This window comes from Oreochromis aureus, linkage group 23 (assembly GCF_013358895.1).
Source record: "Oreochromis aureus strain Israel breed Guangdong linkage group 23, ZZ_aureus, whole genome shotgun sequence".
NCBI lineage: Eukaryota > Metazoa > Chordata > Actinopteri > Cichliformes > Cichlidae > Oreochromis > Oreochromis aureus.
Window position 1 is genome coordinate 37,427,446 of NC_052963.1, and position 20,634 is coordinate 37,448,079.

Below are 20,634 nucleotides of genomic sequence, written 5' to 3' on the forward strand. Positions count from 1 at the left end.
AGTTGGGGAATTATTGACCGCTATGTGAAATATCACATACTGTGTGTGTCTAAGTCAGAACATCTGTGTATCGGAGGCCGAGGTGACATTCCCACTCGTTTGAACTTCAGTCACGTCACTCTCGGTATGATTACAGAGTGATAAAGTGGTGAATGATGTAGACTTCTGTAATAAGTAAACCTAGGTGGAGGATATTAACTGAACAACTGAATGTAAATAGTGCCGTAACAAATTGTATTTGTCTGATTCATGTTTTGTCCTTATTTTTGTTTTTTAATTGTACAAACTATTTTTGTCTGTTTCTGTTTATACGTACATGCTCGATAAACGAGTGTAGCTTGTGTTAAAAAAAACTTTAACAAAACTCTTTACAAAATAATCAGTATTAACCAAAAATAAAGGATTTTTTTGGTTAATAGGAAATAAGTTTTGTTACATTTTGCATTTACTAAAGCATGAGAGACATTACTGTGTATGAAATGTTCAAAAATAGCTGTTTTGTTTTTTGTTTATTTTTTGTCAAGATCTTACTTGGGTAGGCAAACCCCTTGCTCTTATTTTGAAAATCTTTCCGCTGCTAACCAGCTAGCTTTCCATCTCTTGTTTTAAATCGTACCACCTGGCTGGCCAGGTCCTTGTTAGGGTGTGTCTCATCATCTGGCTCTCTGCGGTTGGATGATCTTCAGCTCTAATGAACTGCAGCTGGCATCCATAGTCCCTCCTCTCTTTACTGTAAGCTGGTGTACCAATCTAACCAGAACCTGCAGCAGGTGGAGAACTGGTTCATTCATATGCCACTCATCAAGGCTAAAGAGTAGAACAAAGAGTGCCGTCACCGGCTACAGCTCAAGATGGTGGAGTCTGAGTCTTTCCATGGAAAGAGAAAACTCAGTGAAGAGGCAGTTATTCGGTTCTCTATTATTTATTGTCACAAAGTGTATTCTTTATTAACTGCTTTACAAAAGCACCGATGTAAAACCTTTCTCAAGTACTCACACGTGCTAATGCATGAGTGCCCTGTGCCCCCCGTTACCTCCTCAAATACAGTCCTAATTCTGTGGGAACCGCTGAACTCACTGCCTGTAGTGTATGTGGACAATTATTCTCGCAGCTGTGGGTAGTCGCCCTCCAAACAGCGATTCTGAGCCAGGAAAAACCCTGCAGTACGTTTGATCATGTTCAGAGTTTATTTTTATTTTGGAGAGGTGGTCGATTGCATGAACCTTTTCGTCATAACAGTTTAACAGTGTGCTGAAACCATGTGCAACAGTCTCACAGAAAGGTCTGCTTTATTTTCTTTAAAACATCTCTTGCAAACATGACATGTGTAAAGGCAAGCTGTTAGTACAATTATCCCCATATGACCTAGTCTTTCCTCCATGACATTGCATGCATTTTATGCCTGCCTACTTGCTGGTTGTTGACGTGTTGCTGTGCTGTAGAGTAAAACTCGAGTAATTCAGTTATAATCCAGTGTTGTGGAAGGGAACACTATAACAGCTAAATCCCTTTAGCGCACAGGTCTAATTGCATTATCTGCAATACAAGAGTTATTGCTCACACCAGCTGATGCTCTGCGCATTTGGGCTTGGCTCTCTTGCTTTCTCTGATCTGTCTGTACCGCTTTCCAGTGTATAAACACAGGTAAGTGTTCACAGCCTCTAGTGTCATTTTTTTCCCACTTGTTACTGCTTATACATCACACTATAACATTCATGTTTGAAAACTGGGGAGGAACTACAGGTCCTACTTTTGTATCTGATTGTTCTTTTAGCAATGACTTCTAACTATGACAATTTCTTATCCCTTTCCCTGCTTAATGTTAATCTCATTGAGCTGCATTAGCATCTTACCCCCGTATCTCCATTGCTGCTCTCCATATATCTGTCACCTCAGCACCATATATTTTAAAAAATTGAGCAGCGAATTTTACATTCCAGTTCAGCTGAGTCTTGTTTCACGTTAGTAATGTTGCTGTTACCTGGATCCTGAGGATTCAAGTTAAGTTTTGCTCTTTTCCTTTGACTTTTTTTTTTCTTGGAGCAGTTCCCACATCAGTTGATTTAGCTAGTAGCCCGTGCCTGTTTGCATGCCTTCCAGTTCAAATTTTAAAAAAATGTGCAATGGAAGAAAATCAGAATTCATAAAACAGCAGTGAACTGGTGCAAACCGTGAACTCAAGTTAGTCTATCATTGAAAAAATAACCATAAAATGCCTAAAATTCAGTAGCATAAGAGGACATAGTTTCTGGGTTTGAAAAGTGAAACCAATGGAAAAAGTGTCTCAAGCCTTTATTTCTTATACTGACTAGCAGGTGGCGAGCACTCTGGTTGTTTAAAAAAAATATAGTTACAAAAATGTATGGTTTCAATTGGTAATTTCAAGTCATATTGAATATAACATAATGTTATTTTGTAAATTATGATCCCACTAGACTCAAAAACGATAATAAAGTAGAGTAGGCTTTACTGTGGGATTGACATTAAAGCTAGCCTGTGAGCTTGTAGCCTCAGTTCCAAGAGATGTCCTCTGTAATGCAGGCCTTTATAAATAAATTAAAAAAAAATGTAATCTGCAGTGGTGCTTTGTTCACCAGAAATTATTATTTAAGTTTTGTTTTGGGGTAGCAATAACAACTACTACAAGTATTAGCAACCTAATGTGGTCTAATGGGGTTATGAAACAGCTGCCTGGTGTAACTTGTGCTTTCTCAGTGCTCATACTGTAATTATTTATAACCGTGTCTGCAAACCTAAATATTTCTTTCACCACACCACTTATCTACTATTTTAGCTGAAATTTAGCAGCTGGGTGGTATTAAATTGTCTTTAAGTAACCCTCTTAGTGCTTTTGGTGTTGAAAAATTAATGTCCCTCAAATGTCTTGTGGCCTGCAAACTATCTCTTTTGCTTTTTGGAGGCTGAAGTGGGATTTTGCTGCTGTTGGTAATCATGGATTATAAATGTTTAAAGAGGCTAAAAGTCATTAGCCGTCTGCGTATTCTTAGAGTAGCGACCTTGTGTTACAGCAACCCGACAGTGGCTGCTGTTGCTGTATAATCACTTCTATAAACTTTCACTGCAGATGTTGAACAATTGAAGGCGTGTAATGAAAAAAAGGCGACTTGATTTGACCAAAATAAATCCTGTATTGTAGATGGCTGTTCTCTTGGCTGTCTGGCAGTTGAGCTTAAAATCAGGACAGCGCTTTTTCCTCGGCAACATTCATCCAGAGATGTACACTTCCCATCCTGCCCCCAGGGAGGGGTTAAAAGCAATAAAGATGAGAACGATTTGTGTGCGCTTGTGTGTTTATGTAATGTGTGTGTGTGTGTGTGTGTGTGTGTGTGTGTGTGTGTGTGTGTGTGTGTGTGTGTGTGTGTGTGTGTGTGTGTGTGTGTGTGTGTGAGACTTTTTTTTTTATAGCATTCATGTGGTTGAAGCTCTTTAGCTCGCTTCCATATGTTCCTGTTAGAAGCTTCTTGTGCTCTCCAGGGTGATGTTTGGTCAGGGTTGATGGTGCTTCTTTATGAAAGTCTCCTGCAGAAACAACAGCACTGTCTCCATGGATTCACACCGGATATTAGCCCCCACCCCCAGTTTAAGACAGTCTTATGTACACTCTTGCATCTAGCTTCCAACAGCTTGCTTCCGGCAGATGATGAACTAGGTGGGTGCATTATAAAATAAATGAACATTTTTCTATACTTGAAATCGTTTAATGCTACTCTAATAGAATAAAATAAAAATATGGAAGTAGAAATTGGAATAAGAGTGCCTCCTTTCACCAGGCATGAGGGGGAGATTGAAATCACAAATTGGTGGTAAAGGAAGTACCCCGGATGTGTGTCGCGGGTTTGTTTTCTGCTTTAAAATCATGCTGGGTTTGCTTCAGAAGTACTGCGTTTAGTCTGCATCTGGTCCTTTATTTTGAAAATTGACTGCACGCCTCTGCTGCGTTTGTCTTCCTCTTTGCCTTGTCTTCTTTAAATCTTCTTTTAGCTGTTTTTAAAACTCTCTTCAGAACTGAGAGCTGCTTCTGTGTTTGCTCAAATCACGAATGTTATCTTGAGTGGGCACGATCAGCTCTACTGGACAAATGAATGAAGTTTATTGTCATATTCAGTGAAAAGCTCCATCAAAAAAAAAAAAGAAGGAAAGCTGACAAACCATCCATTGCTAAGGTCCGCTGACCATATTATTAATTTATTTATGCATTTTTAAAGAAAATGGTCCAGATTGATGGAATTATTTGGAAAATCTGAAATTTACATGGCTTTCAATGAGCCTCTTTCCAGTACAGTTTTTGTACTTTATTAGCATGTTGAATGACTTTTACTGTGTACAGAAGCGATTGCATAAGAATGCTGATTTTGGACACTGCGCTACTGCTGAAGGGTTTTTATTGAGTCCTGGCCTCAGTGTACAAACAAGTGGTTACAATTGTCCCAGTTTGAGGGGGACAAGCATTTTATATTTACAATGTAATTATATCCACTTGTTTTTGTGTGGCTTGAACCTGTTCTGTCATTTAAAACAAAAATGGCAGAGTTTGCACTTTCATTTGCATTTTCATCACGAAACTCCCTGCCAGGCCTGGGTGGGCTCAAAAGCCCTGTTTTCCCCTGAAAGGAGGCCCAGTTCCAGTGCAGTGTGCAGGGGGCTGCAGCACCGCTCCTCCCCTTTCTCTGTCTCTCACAGGCTAGACCAGCAGAGTCGGAGAGCGATTGGCTCTGTGCTTCAGGCTGAGTGATTCTCTGCAGCAGGGTAATGTCACCCTGGCTCACCATCATGGTTCACGCTGTACTTTTACTCTCCACTGAGGCTTTAAACAGTTCATTAGTTTTTAACAAGACTGCAGAGTCTGCTCCAAACTCTGCTTTTAACCCCTCACTCTCTTGTATCTACTTGAGTCTTCATTGCAGGCTCTACTCTGTGTATTTTACACTATCAGTTTTTTTCCAGTCTGTTACATAGCGTTTGTGATTCTGATCACTCCAAAGGGAGCAGCATGATAAATGGTGGGGGGGTTGTCTGGACTGAAGCCTTCCTCATGGACACCCATCCTGAATAGAGAACATTGATGCTTCTCTATCCTCTATCCTGCTTCTCCCCCTTACTTGCTGTCCCTCTTTACTTGGATTGTTATTGCCTGAATGAGCCTTTCAGGACTCTGGTCTAGCAGGCTGAGATTTAAAAAAAAAAAAAAAAAGTTCCTCTGCAAGATAAAGTGAACAGGGCCCTGAGCCTTCTCCTCACAACCAGCCGCAGCCGCACTATAAGTGTGAAAAGCACTTGTTGCTTTTCCTAATCTCGATAAACGGGTATCTACATATGAATATATGTGTAATCCACAAGTTCTGTTTGATCAGGCTTTGATTGCATGCAGATTAATGGTCCTTTAGGAGAGTAGGTTTGTCAAAATTCAGCCTTCAACCTTATTTTGAACTTGTTACAGCCCTGAATACATTCATGTAGGGGCTGAATACATGCTTGTGAACTACATGTCCACCACTGCTACAGTCCTAGTGTGGATTCTGTCCAATTTCCATTTAAAATGTCAGACTTTATTAATTTTTCTTTACCGTTCTTTGTTGTTCCAACTAAAGAAATGTTAAAACTACACAACAGGAAATGTTTTGGAGCATATATGGAATTTCACAATATTGTACAAATAACATCCATCCATCTATCCATTTCCTGCTTAAACAGCTGAAAAAGATAAGTAGTCCTAAAGATAAGTAGTAGTCCCACTGGCTCCAGCACTGGGCAGAAGAGACTAAACAACCCGTCTGATTTCAAGTCAGACTTTGGCAGGATTGGACAGGCATTTTATTTAAATGACTTCTCTCAGTTTTTACATCAGGACATTTAAAAAAGCTGTTTGGAATCATAATTATCATTTAAAATGTTATGTTTTATAACTATTGTGGTTGCTGTCATGCACATTTTTGGTAAGAAAACAAGATTTAAAGTGTTCTGTCTCATAAATGCAAGATGCTTCTAGCATCTACTTAAGAGTCAGTTAAAAATTCACACAAGCCATTATAAATTTAAATTGTGGATAGTCCTTCTGCCACATTATTCATCATATATACATGTCATTTAGCTTTTTATCATGTTTTTTATTATTTATTTTTTGCATTAATATATAATGACTTCTCTAGATATCTGCTGGCTGCTGTGGAAGCCCTGAGAAATTAGCCATTGTCCTCAGGACACTGACTTGTGTTTGTTGGCTGTTTGCTTTCATGTTGGTATTGACTCATGAAAACCCCGTCACTCTGCGTCTTTGCATCATATACGTGTGTTATAGTTTCTCCTACACATGCTTCAGGCGCAAAATGATTGAGCTTTATGTGCAGCTGTCTACAACTAAGCTTTTCAATCTTTTCTCTCCCCCTCGGTTTTCAGGGCGTACCCCAGCTCCCGTGTGCCAAGGCACTCTACAACTACGATGGCAAGGAACAAGGAGACCTCAAGTTCAGCAAGGGTGACATTATCATCCTGCGTCGACAAGTGGATGAGAACTGGTACCACGGTGAGATGGGTGGAGTCCACGGCTTTTTCCCCACCAACTTTGTCCAAGTTATTAAGCCGCTGCCACAGCCGCCACCTCAGTGCAAAGCTCTCTATGACTTTGAGCTCAAAGATAAAGAGGCCGACAAGGACTGTCTGCCCTTCTCAAAGGTGAGGTGCAGCAGCACTGCAAAACCCACACTTCTGCCACATGGTCAGTGTAGTAAAACAAAAATACCTCTCATTACAGTGACACTCTTTCTTCTAAGCATTCATTTACTCAGGTTTTGTGTGTATGTTGGAATGTCAGGGTTGTTGACGCCCAGAGAAATGGTTTAGATTTTCAGCCAGACTTCTTGATGAACAGCTGTAATTAGGAACGTCTTAACTACAATAATTAAGCAGTTATGTCTGTCCAGCTGTTGGGTCATGGTCTGCTGTTTATTCTTTCATCAGTTTGTGCCACATGAGCAAAAACCTAAATAAGCTTACTAAGTATTTTTCCAAACACAATGACCCCTGTGTTTTTACTCGTGGGCATGTACCGTTTAATAAAACTTTGCACCCACCTCATTATTTCTGTTCAGTGTTTGTTCCTCAAGGATGAGCAACTCTCTTAGTTAGCAGTATGCTTAATGAGTGTTTTCCTGTCTGTCTGGAATTTCAGGACGATATCCTGACTGTGATTCGCAGAGTAGATGAAAACTGGGCAGAGGGAATGCTGGGAGATAAAATTGGAATTTTCCCCATCTCGTATGTTGAGGTAAGGCGGCTAACGGGACTCTTCAGTGTCACCAATCGCTCCAGGAGCAGGTGTCTCACTAAGATCAGTTCCTTTGAACACCTTCCTTATATATCTCACTAAATATGTATGATACTCCTCATCCTTTTGAAATGCTTATGTTTCATAGAACCACTAAAAGCGTCTTTGAAGATTTAGACAGTCGCAGTCTCACTGACAGTCTCGTGTAAAAGCTTTAGGAATAAATTATACTGAATTAAGCAAATCTTTGCCCTTTAAAGATCATTTCATTTTCACTTGAAGAAACTGTTCACGTGAAGATCAAATAGGTGCGACTCGCTGTGCAAACGTCTGCCTCCTCTTAAATATACACTCACTGACCACTTTATTACGTGCACCTGGGATTTCCACACACAGGGATCTCTAGAGTTTGCAGAGAATGATCAGTTTCCCAAATATATAATATGAAATGGAAATCATGGATCCATCCTGCTTTGTGTCAGATGTTCAGGCTGGTGGTAGTATAATAAGTGCTCAAGATATTTCATTGGTACATTTTGGATTAGTTAATACTTACTGAGCACTGTCCATTCCTTTATGATGGCTGCTTCCAGGGTTACACACCGTGTGACAATATATGTAACAATTTAATGCAGTTTTCAAGGCAACAGGGGTCCAACTCAGTACTGACAAAGTGTACCTAATAAAGTGTCTGGTGAGTCATGACTCTTTCCAGAAATCATGCGTTGAGAAATATCCACAGACCTTGCGAACAGTTTCTTGTAGGAATCATTTTCATTTTTAATCACACTGCACCCATCCATCTACCCATTAAGTGAAACTGAGGCATGTGACAACAGAGAGGATGCAAATGTTAATGGCGTCCTTGGCTGAGCTGTAATCTTAGCCCTCTTCAACCTTCTTTTGATAGCAGATGTAAACCATAGGAAACAAAAAACAAAAGTTTCCTAAATGAAACTGTTCACATTTTGGGTAATTGGATGATGATGTCTACAGCTGCTGACATTTTTTGTTTTTTGAACTTTGACCGCCTCAAGTCACATTTCGTGGTTTAATTAGAAAGCATGCACCTCTGTGGTCAGTATCTCTCCAAAACTGGGCAACTCACCAAAATAATCTGGCTAAATGAGGGAGGGGGGGGGGGGGCATTCGCTTGCTGTGAATATTACAAACAAGCAGAATTAATGTTTTTAAATGTATTTGGTGGAGAAATGATGTCCATCAACTGGATTGCAGAAGAGTCTTGAGGTTAGTCTGTGGGAGAGCAAGTTTTTCAAAGCTGTGACAGTTGTTTTTTGTTTTTGTCTGGCTTTTTTTTTTTATTGCGGTTGTATGTTTTCTGTCCTTTTATACTCGTATTTTTCTACACTGAGCGGGGGTTTCGGAGAAGCAGAAAGCAGTGTTTCCAAGGCTATAAATCATTTTGTATCTTAACAACTGAAACTACAGAATAGAACATTTTGTTGTCTTCTCCCCTCGATGCTAGGCAGTCGTTTTTCTGGTTTCATAAAAAGTGGCAGAATCATAGAAAATGTATAGCGACCTAAAATGTTCTTTGTCTCTGCATAACCAGTGAATATCTAGGTCATAGTTTTTTTCATCGCCTCGGGGGCTTTTGTTACGTCTTTAGTTGTGCATATGAATTAATCTATAAAGTTGGCCTTATAATTTAATGAGATGAAGGGCTCTCACCTGGTCCTTTGCTCTTAATCCTGCATGTATATGTCTTAATGTGCTGACATGTCAGTGATGAACCTGCACAGGATCTGAGTGTAATGCATAGCTTTTATGTCCTAAGTAGACAGAGCTGCTTGGGGCAACCTGTGACAGCAAGTAAGCACACCCTGTGATTAACTGCACCCTTTTTAGTGTTGCTTCTTTGATTTATACCTCACTGTCAGTCATACATTATGGTGCCTGAAAGGGTTACAAAGCCTGTGGTTTCATAGCTGGCTTTGAACCATCAACTCTTTCAGACTAAAGCCCCCTGCACAGAAGATATAGCATGAACAGCAGAAATATTATAATTTAGTATTTGTCTGCTCAGTTCAGTTTATTTTAATGTATTAAAAGTCATCCTAGACATATTAGTCAAAAAAATGTGTGCACAAACCTAATGCTAATTGTGTTGGCAAATTTGCCGTCTTCATATTGTAGTGTACTTTAGTGTGTTTTGTAAGGGCAAAATCGTCAAAATTTTTGGTTTTTTTTATTATTTTTAGTTTGGTTAGACCACAGTCACACAGGCCAGGAAGACATTCAGTGACCCCTGCCCCGTAACCCCCAGCCACTGGGGGAAAAATGCTTATTGTTTGCCTACTGGTTGGCGAGAGGTTTGTGGGGGATGATTTCTGTCACTGAGTAAAATCGGTCACAAAGAAGGTGCTGTGACAAATACCTCCTTGTGATTTCTTTGATCACTGATTGCCGTGGTCAGTCGTAGGTTGTATGGAATATGCCGATTTGTCTGCAAATACTGGCTAACTAATCCCTGACTGATAGTAAAACTAAAAGTGCAATTCAAACCAGAACCAGAGAACGGTCTTCTTCAAAGTAAAAATTGCACCCTTTGAAATGTGTTGGCAACAGTGCAGAGGCACCAGCTTTCATCCCGTGACAGGAAGCAGCCCCAAACAGCTACTCACTAACTGGTCAGGGGATCCTCTTTTTTTTTTTTTTTTTTCTCCGTAAACTAGCGATCAAAGGTTGCCATGGAGTTGCCAACTGGTCCCTAGGCCTTTGTGACCGAGGCTTTAACTAAGAACTTGTTTTGGTTTTATATATTAAAAAAAAAAAAATAGTTATCTTAATTTTATTTATATGGCATCTTCATAAAGTCCTTTTACAAAAAAGCAAAACCAGAATACTAAATTCAGATGGGCAGACATCAGCATCAAAAACATACAGAAATTAAAACTGAGGAAAACATGACAGAGAAAAAAAGTCAATACAGATTATCATACTAATAACAATGTAAAAGCATTTTTAACAGAAAGCTGAACAGCTATTCATGAATGATGAAGGTGAGACGATAGGACTACAAAATATCACATGAAAGCAAATATGTAAAAAATGTTTTTTGTAAAGAATTTTAAGTACATAAAAGCTTTTTTGTCTTAGTTAATTATAAGCTTGACAAGCAACAACCTCATTTGTGTCTGTAAAGGTGACAGTGCTGACGTTGGAGCTTATTCATGTTTTGGAAGCTCTTGGAGGCTCATACAGAATCTTTATATTGGTATAAAATTCACTTCTTGTGTTTATGGGTGAAAAATTTGAGTTAAATTGAACTGTGTAGACATATGTATGTTAGACAAATGTGAGACTGAAAATGTGACACTGTATGTCCAACTTGGACACGTTCTTTTCCTCACCCTCTCCACTGAATACATTAAGAGAGACTTCCCATGACAATAAGATTAATTATAGAGAGTGACAGTTTTCATGATCATTTTAATGCTTCTTCCACCATCAGTCCCTCATTTTTCTTACTTCCAACTCCTCTCTTCATTTCCCTGCTGGCTCTCTTCCTCTCTCGTAGTTCAATTCGGCAGCTCGTCAGCTTATAGAGTTGGACAAGCCGTCCGACTCCAGTGGAGACTCCGGGGAAGGGGCCTCCTCAGGGCCTCAGACAAATGGTGCCCAGCGGGCAGGGGAGAAGAAGAACAGCAAGAAACGCCATTCTTTCACCTCTCTCACCATGTCGCACAAACCCATGCTAGCGCCTCCCCCCCAGCGCCACTCCATGGAGATTAGCGGGCCGGTCCTCATCAGCTCCAGCAACCCCACGGCAGCAGCTCGAATCGGAGAGATCAGCGGGGGCCTCTCCTGCAGCGCACCTTCACAGGTATGATTCTGTGCAGGAACGCACACAGTGACAGAGAGCTGCTAATGCAAGGCAGGGTGCTTTCTTGAAGTCAATGCGCTAACTGAAAACAGAAAGATTATTTGCAAAAGAGTGCAGTATTATAAATATTGTTACTGTGATATGCAGAAGGATGTGGGTTTTAAAAGGAACCTTGTTTTCTTTATTTTCTGTTTAAAAGAGTTTTTTTTCTTTTTTAAATGGAAATGTTGAAGAGCTTGTTATGCTATTTTTGTGTCGCACATGTTATAATTCATTCATCATTGTTTGCATTGCCGTTTTAGTGCCAGGTGTTTATAGACACTGCGCTTCTCGTTAGTGAAACTACAGCAAAAGTTCATGAAATGCTGTTGTGACTCCATTTTATGGGAGAAACTATTGTTCAATCAGGACACATTTCTTTGGGTTTGAATGTTTACTCAGGCTGTTTGTAGTGTTCATGAGCATTTTTTTAAATTTATGATGAGGCACACTAATCTGCCAGGGGAGCCTGCTGCCATTGGGGAGTGCTGTTGCCTCTGAATGATGCTCTACAAAATTTTTTAGATGGGTTGTACGTGCCCAAACATATGTTACACACTATTTGTGGTTTTAAAGAAAATGTATTGTTTCTTCCTTTCTTTCACATATATAAGCTCATACTAAACATGGCCAGAGTTTAAATAATGAGGTCAATGTGTGTGTAAAAGTAATCACTGTAAGACAGGTTTCTTTGTACTCCTGCATCTGTCTGATGTCAGACCAAGAGGACATCCTAAATACGGTCATCTCCACGCACAGAAGCTGCTTTAATCTGTGATGGGCAGCCATTCACAAGAAAGGAGGATCAAGGATGTTTCAGATAGTGAGAGCTGGAGCAAGACCCAGCATAAGATAAACAAGGATTATTTTGAGCCATAAGTCATGCAAAGCTTCTCTAACAGAGTTCAAGAAGAAGAAGAATTTGCAGTTGGGAATGAGAATAATGGGTCTGCCTTAAACACACAGAGTTGAAAAATGTACATTCCTCTTCACTCCATGATTCTGGTTGAGATGAGTCATTTAACCAGCTGACTTGTAAATATCCTGTTCCCTGGTCTGTAATTGCATAACTTAAAAAAAAGAAAAAGAAGGAAAAACAGAAACCAGCTTCAGCCCTTTTTTCCACAAGATATTTATTGCTTTTCAGAGGCTTCACTCTCCTTCTGTCAGCAATTAGGCTGACTTCCCTTTCCCCCCGTCATACCAAACAGGCCATTGCTCCATCCGAGCGTTTGAAATCATGGATGCGTGACTCCACTCATCCACAAAAATGACTCCAGCTTAGCCCTAAAGGTTTCCACACCAACCCTGACATGACGGCAGCTCACAGCTGCCTTGTGGTTGCCAGCCGGCTGTGATTGAGCTCTGACTTGGCGCTGTGCAAGACAAATGTTTTGTGGGTTTAACTTGGCCTGGAGCTGTCCATTTCTTAAAGTTCGTGCATCTAATAATAAGTAAATGGTATTTGAAAAGAATTCAAATAGTTTTTGCTCATCAAAGGGAAGTAAAGGCTGTTAAATTGTAATGAATTCATTTCAAGTAATTTTATAAATGGTGCTGAATTAATCCAGTTAGTTTTATTTGGGGAAGGTGGATTCCCTGACACTTACTGGTAGTTTAAATTCCTGAGCATAATAGGAAGGGACCTGTTATGCCACTATTGCTTATTTAGCTGCTACTGAGTCTTAAGCAGCAGGTTTTCCCCATCTCCTTCTTAGTTTTTGGAAATCATATCCAAGCAGATGTATCTGTGAAACCTTGGGACGGTGCATGCTTATTGGCTAGGGACTTGTCAGTCACACAGTGACTACCATGCTTTATCCCACTTGTTGATAGCAACGAGGACCATAATTTTAAAATTTATGGCCATGTTCCATTTAGTATCACATAAAACTAATGATTGAGGACATAAACATATCAGCAAAGTGTTTACAAAAGTCACTGATAAGGGAGCCAGTTTGCCTGTAGACTTTATACAACTAGTTTGCTTTTGCACCAGAGGAGTCGCCTCCTGCTGGCCAGAGAGAATTCAGACACTGCATAGCTATAGTGGCTTCTTTCAGACAGAACATGAACTGAGGGGCTTCATCAAGACCCAGCACAGGACAAGTAAGGATTATTTTGAACCATTAATCAAAATATGGTAGAGTTGGAGGTTAATATAAGGCTTGTAGTTTATTATTATTTTGAGAGAGATTTTGTTGTTCTACTTCTGGGAGTTGTCTGGGAGCTTGCAGCTAAAACATTTTTTCTGTTACTTTCTGATTTTTGTGTATTTTTTTTCCCTCTCCTCTTTTTTTTACGTACTTACTGCATTGTCTGGTTGCTGCAGACTTTCAGAAATGCTCCGTTCCAAAACCCCCTATTAAGCTCAATCATTAATCTTTCATCTGCAGTGAGTGTTTATGTGCTGCTTTGTGAGAGGGAGACAAGGCGAGCGCTTGTCTGCAGTAAAGCGGATATTGAGGATCATCCTGTCTTTTTTCTTCTTTTTTTTTTAAACTAAAAGCTTTTCATGTAAATATGATTTACGTATCATCAAAGCCGTCTGTCTGTGCAGAAGGCATAATCAGGTTTATAATGACCTTATCCCAGTAATCATTATCAAGATATTTCAGGAATAAAAGAACCTGTATACGTCTGCGTGAAGTGATCCCTCCCTACTGAAAACAGTGCTAATGATATGTGTGATTTATAGATCTTTGTTTAATAAAAACACGACAGAAAGAGTCCCCAGGCTTTATACGCACAGATTTTGTCTCCTGTCTCCCCTTCACCTTTTCTCATCTTCTCTTCTTCCAATTCCCAAACAATAGACAAAGGTAAGCCAAAGAAAACAGGCTGTGTTTGAAAGCCTTGACTACAAACCCCAAGGGAAACGTATTTAATTTAACTTAGTGCACCCTCCTTGTATTTTGGCATTTATTCTTTTCAGACAGCCGTTTCACTAACAGTGCCACTTTTGAGTACAGAGTTAGATTTTTCTTGCCCTCCTTTCTGAAAAATACACCTTAGGAGGCGGCTCTGTCTTAGGCAGTCATCCATGGAGAGAGACCACAGGCTACAGGGAGATATTGTGTGTCCAACAGTATGGCCTTGTTGCCAGCACACCATCATGACTCATGTGGATGACTGACTGGGAAAGCCGCCTCTCTTTACATGTCCAATGAAATGTCCTGCTGTGCGGTCACCTGATTTTTTTTGTTGGGCTGTAAGGTCATGAGGCCAACTTTGTGGTTATGGCTGGAATAAAAAGCCACATGTGTGCGTCACTGTTTCAGTGAGAGTCATTTACACACAATGTGACAGGCGAGTCACAGGGTAATTTTTCATGTCAGTTTTTCCCACACATAGACCATAGACACGCTAGAACTACACCATCTGCATTAGATTTACTAGCGCACGGTATTGCCTGAATAAAAACCGGGCTTGTGGGGGTGATTATGCTAATAGGCACAATTGGGCTGTTTGTAGTTACTACAGTGAGTCTCTCGTACTCTAATTAACACAAATGTTTGCCCATTCCTGTTATTTTTGGCCTTTTGATAAGAAGAAAATGTGTCATATGATTTAGTAAATGAGATCCCACTGAAAGAAAACTGCTTAAAAGTATATTTTTATCATTTTCCTGGTGATTTTCATTAGTAAGGCCAAAACCTTTTTGGAGAGGACCAAAATTATTGCGTGCAAGAGAAACCCTTATTGTTGACAATACATCCGTCCACTTCAAGGTCACGGGAGGGTGGAGGATATCCTTGCTGTCGTAGGGTCCTGTCACAAGGCTTATTATCGATAGTCCCCTCACTTCTTTCAAAGTTCAGTCGCTGTAAACTCTTTTCACTTTTTCCAGTCTCTCCTCTTTCCTGTGTTGAACTACAGCTGAAACAGATCTGGAGATCTGCTGCTAACTAGGTGGAAATTCTAACATGAATCTGGAGGCGGTGGAAACCTGCTTCAAGTTGCTCTACGCAGACCTCACAGAGGCTGCACAACAAAAGAAAAACCACCAGCTGCAGTCCAAAGTCATGAATGCAGCTACCCGGAGACCATTCCAGTGGTCAGCGAACCGTTTATTGATATACACTGAGGTGTTTAAACTTATCATTGAGGGTACAGGGGAGGTTTTCCAATGTTGTGTTCATGGTGGAAAGAGTTAAACCAACAGAACACAACTGTGAACAAATGGTGCAATGCAACAAAGGACAAATGCAAACTGATGGTTTCAGGGAGATGGGAAACATCGGGCTACAAGACACAGCTGAAACAAATCCAAGATGATGAGACAGAGGAAGCGAAACTACAAAAGAGGTCCCAGTGACAGAAACTACCAGTATAAAATGGGAAGCCATAAGACAATTAAATACCTAACACAGAAAGGGAGACGGTGAATACAGGCTGGAAAACTGAAGCTCAGCTAATTATCTTATTTAACTTATTATATTAACTTCTTACATTTTTTATTTAATATAATATATTTATTATATTTAAACTATATCTATTTATGAATCACAAAAGGAAACAGAACTGAGACAGGAAAGAATAAAATCCTGGAAAAGATAACAGGAGTTAGAAGCTAGAATACAAAACAAAATGACCAAAACAAAGGACAAACTAAGGAGTAAATATACAGCAATAAACCTAACTAAAATGTAAGGTCAAAAACCCTGGACCATGACTGTTGCACGGTTATTTAGCTGTACTGACATCCAAATCTGTGCCATAAACACTCAAAGCTGTGCTGGGATGAGCGGTGATGCACATATGTCCTCATCATGTAGGTGTAATTAATCAGAATAGCTGGAGCTCATTTCTATTCTTTGTGTGTGAGGAGTCGTTGCAGTGTTTTTAATGGTCTACATTTGTCTTTTGTTGACAGGTACATATTTGCACAACTGGACTAATTGTGACCCCGCCTCCTAGCAGTCCTGTTACTACAGCAACCGTCTTCACATTTCCCTCAGAGACGAGCTACACATCCATCCCTGTGGTAAGACTTTCAAATTCATACAAATGCTGTCTTAAGCAATTTTTTTTTAAAAGTAAATGTTGATTGTTACTGGGGACTTGAATGGTCTAATAATGATCACTGGTTCTCTTGTTGTTGGTTACACTTGGTTAATTTAGTAAAAAGACATCCACCCACCATAACCTCTTTTTACCCCTCAGCCTGTAAAAGTCTGAAAGGCTGTCACGCTGCCAGGCGGGCGACGTGGACACCCAAGTTTGTGAATACGACAACTAGAAAACGAAGCAACATAGGAATTTGAAATTGATGCCATAAGTGCATCTACTAAAAATTTTGGACGAGTTTGAATCTCAGTGACCCTGACCTCTAGGTCCAATTTTTTTTTTTTAAATCTTCTGAATGTGATAACTGGAGTAGGAAGTCACTCAGGATTTTCACATTCACAACTTAAGTGTATCTACTAAAAATTTCAGTGGCCGGTGGCCTTGACCTCAAGGTCAAAGTGTGAATGCACCGTCAGGCCTACCGGAGCTTAGATGGACTGTATTGCAGGGCTTGTAAAAAGTGGTAGAAGCCCAACATTTAGTACACCTCTTATGTCACTCCAGACTTTCAAAAACAGCATAACATCATCTGGCAATGGCATACATTATACCGGTGATTCTATTAAGATTGGATTAACTGATCCAGTAATCCTCTGAGGTCTAAGTTATCGTCTCTATCACCTGTAGGATTAAAATGTAGGTTTACGGTTACCATCAATGAAGACTTAGACCTCAGAGCGTTAAAACATGTTGCTGATGATTGGCCAGACTGCCGTTTATGTCAGGGTCTTTTAGACGTAAAGTTTTGTTCATCTGTATTCTGTGCCGATAATGGTTTTACAATTCTACACTTTGCAAACAACTTTTTAACAACACCTATGTGCAGCGGGAAAAAGAATGAGTACAGCTAAAAATGTCAAGAAGTCCCTGCAGCCCACACAAAGCAGCACGTACACTTCCTGTCTGTCTGTGTGTATGCTCTGGCATGTGGAGTTTCTGAATGAGCAGGAATGTGTACACAAAAGGTTGTGCTCTCCGCTTCACTTGGGAACCCAACATGATGTTTTTGTACAGATGATTTCTCCAGCCTGCAGGCAACCTAATTATCTCAGCTCAAGCGTCGGCAGCGAACCGAAACGCACATCGACACTCACACATACACACAGCCCGTACGCACACCGCAGGGCTGTCTGAGTGCCACTCTCCTCCCCCAGTGTGTCATGGAAGCTATTACTCTGCTGTGCAGAACTGCCAGCATTCGGTTTGGGAAGACTCATCTTGCTCCTGGATAGGAGAGTCCTCTTCAGCATCATTCCAACACGCTGAGACTTCATCTGTTTTTTGGGGGGGGGGTTTAACAGTTTACGATTTTATAATGTGTTGTTTTCTCCTTTTTTTTTTAAAATTATTTACTGTTTCATTTCCAAAGCTACTTATAAACACAGATTAACAGACTCCAAAACTACGGCTCATGGCAAAGAGAAAACAGAAGGATTCATAACCAAAGTTTGAACTAAATTATAACCGCTAATGCCAATATATGTAGGTCCTGCCAGGTTAAATTGTTATTAAAAAATATGCCAGCCTTAAGTACTAAATGCATGCAGGGTAAAAGGACATTTTGTCACCATTTTGGAGTGTAGAAAGAATAAAAGGGTTTGGGAAGAGCTCAAAGCGATGTGAAGAGGAAAAAAATAAGATGAAGTTTCACTAGACCCAAAATTAAATCTGTTTGATCTTTATTCAGGAGAACAAATTTCCACTAGAAAGAATATTATATATTGAAAGATAACAAAAACATCTGTTTGAAAAGCTTCAGGGGCCATTTGTACTGTTGTAAAAGAATGTCATTTTCCATTTATTTAGAGAAAAACAGAGCTGTTAAAGACAGATCCTTCCATTCAATTCTGCTTATGTGAAGTTGGGTTTTGTTGGTAGCAGGCTAAGCAGGGTAACACTTTTTGGTTCCTCCTCCTCTTGAGGCGTTCCCAAGCCACATAAAATATATAATCTGTCAAGTGGGTTCTAGATCTATCCTGGACCTCCTTCAAATTGAGGATGCCCAAAAATGTCCGCAGAAAAGCAGCCAGAAAGCATCTTGTTTAGATGCTTTCTGAGACCACCAAAGAGATGGAGAACTCGGGCGAGCACTAGAAAACAGTTTCCTCCTGGACCTGGAAGGGAAGCCTTTTGTCAAGCATCTGGTAGCTGTGATCCATATGGTTCAACTGAGCATATCCTGAATAAATATGTGTTTGCTGTCCCTTTGATTTACCCACCCATGGTAACAGATTTTAAGGTAGAGTGCAATGGAGGCTGGGCAACAGACAAAGGCAGACATCACATAACAAGTTTATAATTTTCAAACATGAAAAATTAATCTTGTGAATTTTTGACAACTTCTTTCTAAAATTGTACTTCTGCTTTGTGTGGTGACATAGGAGGTTGGTGACTTATATTTTAATCCTGTAATCCTAGAAGCACAAAAGACATACAAAGAAAATCCCCTAAAGGCCTCCAGTCAAAAGCTTGAGTCTCTTTTGACCTTAAAGACGTTCACCAAGGGAAAACAAGTGAGTCAAGATGAATCTACTCATGACTGGTTTGAGGGTTGCTCTCAAGTGTGCCAACAGACATGCTTTTCACTTCATATGTTCCCAATTAAATACTGCAATGGATTTAACATCAAGCTATGCGGTGTCCTAGCAACAAACAAACAAGCAGAAAAGGAGATTCTCCGTTGCAATGGGACGTCGGGGACGAGACGACGGAGGCTGCCAAACCACTCTCCCTGGTGTTGACAGCTGGAGGGAATAACCCAAATGACAGATGATCTCTCATTCTTCTTCCTTTGTTTCTCATAAACAAACTGGTTTCTGTGCTTATGCAACGTGCAGTCTGTTTGGTTTTTTTCTTCTTCCTGTGGTCCATTCTGCTTTTTTCTGATCTTTCTGATTCAAACTGAGAGGAAATAAGTGATATAGTGAAAAATAATGTGATTTTTTTTTCCTTTCTTCTATAGGATGCTCTCCCACCACCCCCACCGCCTCCCCCCCAGTCCTCCGTCGGTGGAGCTGCATATTCGCTGGCTGCTGGACAGAGACCCTCCCCCAGCATAAGCGACCAAAGTGGGAGACAAAGACCCACAGTGTGAGTAATAAAAACAGTCCCACATGAAAATATGCAGTCTTCTGAAATGTGCAGTGAAATGTCACAAGCGGTTTGTGCACTGATGGCCCAAAGCCTTAATGCACATGCTCGGATCAGAGGGAGGAAATCCTCGTCTGTCTCTCACACAGCCCCCTCTTTCTCCCTCCCTCCCCCTCATCTGTCAGTTGAGAGTCTGCAGAGTGTGAGCTTCTGCTCAGGTGAAGGGGTCAAAGTCTGGGAGTGACAGTCTCCTGGGTCCCATTGGTCCATCCACTCGGTGACCCCTGACTTTTGACCCTTTCACCTTATACCCTCATTACTCCCTGAAGACAAACCACACACCTGATAAGAATTAGATCCACTCATGCCTGTTTTCCTGCCATTGCATGCATGTCAGACTCATGCATTTATGTTCCCTCGCAGACAACACTGAAATCAGACTGAAAACATCCCAGCTGAGGCCTGTTTTTTGGCTGCGGTAGAGACGTGACCCAAAAATTGTTTTGTCCTCCAGTGCAGATTTTCTCTGGGTCAGAGGGCACTGTCTTTGCTGGAGGCTCCCAGAGGAGCCGATGACAGATGTACTGGATGATGGGATGAACGCAAAGCAAATGGCATGCTTTTATTCCAGAGGGGAGAAAGTCCGCCATGAAAGCCATCTATGTGTCTGGTAAATATCTCATCTTTGTTTGTTTTTCATGCAGCTATGTGGCAATGTTTCCCTACACTCCTCGAAAGGAGGATGAACTGGAGCTGAGAAAAGGAGAGATGTTTCTGGTGCTGGAACGCTGTCAGGATGGCTGGTTCAAGGGCACGTCCATGCACACGGGCAAGATTGGAGTCTTTCCTGGGAACTACATGAGCCCCGTCAGCAGGTCAGGCATTTATTCTTATCAGCATACTGTATACACACACACACGCAGGTGCTTTCACATCCTTTTGTTTATGATGGCAAAGCTATAACATAAAAATTCCTCCAGTTTGCTGATAGTGTAAAGTATGCTGTGTTTTATTGATAAAGCCACACCTGATGTTTATTCTGTACAAATGCTTTTTGCTGAGTTATTGAACCAGCTTAGCAAAGAATAATTCCCATAAAGAATACATTTTGATTGCTGCACAAATTCCTCATGTGAGTGTTTTGTTTTCCTGCATTCAGCTTTCAGTCTGACAAAATTGTAGACCTCATTTAAGGTTTTAGTACGTTTTTGGTTTATGGTCAATTTAAACCATAACCGTGACTCTTATTAGTCACAGTTTAAGACCAGAAATCTTTACCTTCTTATGGCTAATGTAATTTATTAAA

At 40.4% G+C, this 20,634-nt stretch overlaps 1 protein-coding gene across 2 annotated transcripts in view; it reads left to right on the plus strand.

Moving 5' to 3' along the window:
• Positions 1-20,634, plus strand: part of sh3rf1 (SH3 domain containing ring finger 1) — a 51,263-nt gene that overhangs the window by 23,887 nt on the left and 6,742 nt on the right. For both annotated transcript variants that reach the window (XM_031753705.2, XM_031753704.2), the window contains exons 3-8: positions 6,415-6,690; positions 7,187-7,282; positions 10,824-11,129; positions 16,045-16,155; positions 19,201-19,328; positions 20,033-20,203. In XM_031753705.2, coding sequence (XP_031609565.2) covers positions 6,415-6,690; positions 7,187-7,282; positions 10,824-11,129; positions 16,045-16,155; positions 19,201-19,328; positions 20,033-20,203 — 1,088 coding nt within the window. The remainder of the gene's footprint in view (positions 1-6,414; positions 6,691-7,186; positions 7,283-10,823; positions 11,130-16,044; positions 16,156-19,200; positions 19,329-20,032; positions 20,204-20,634) is intronic.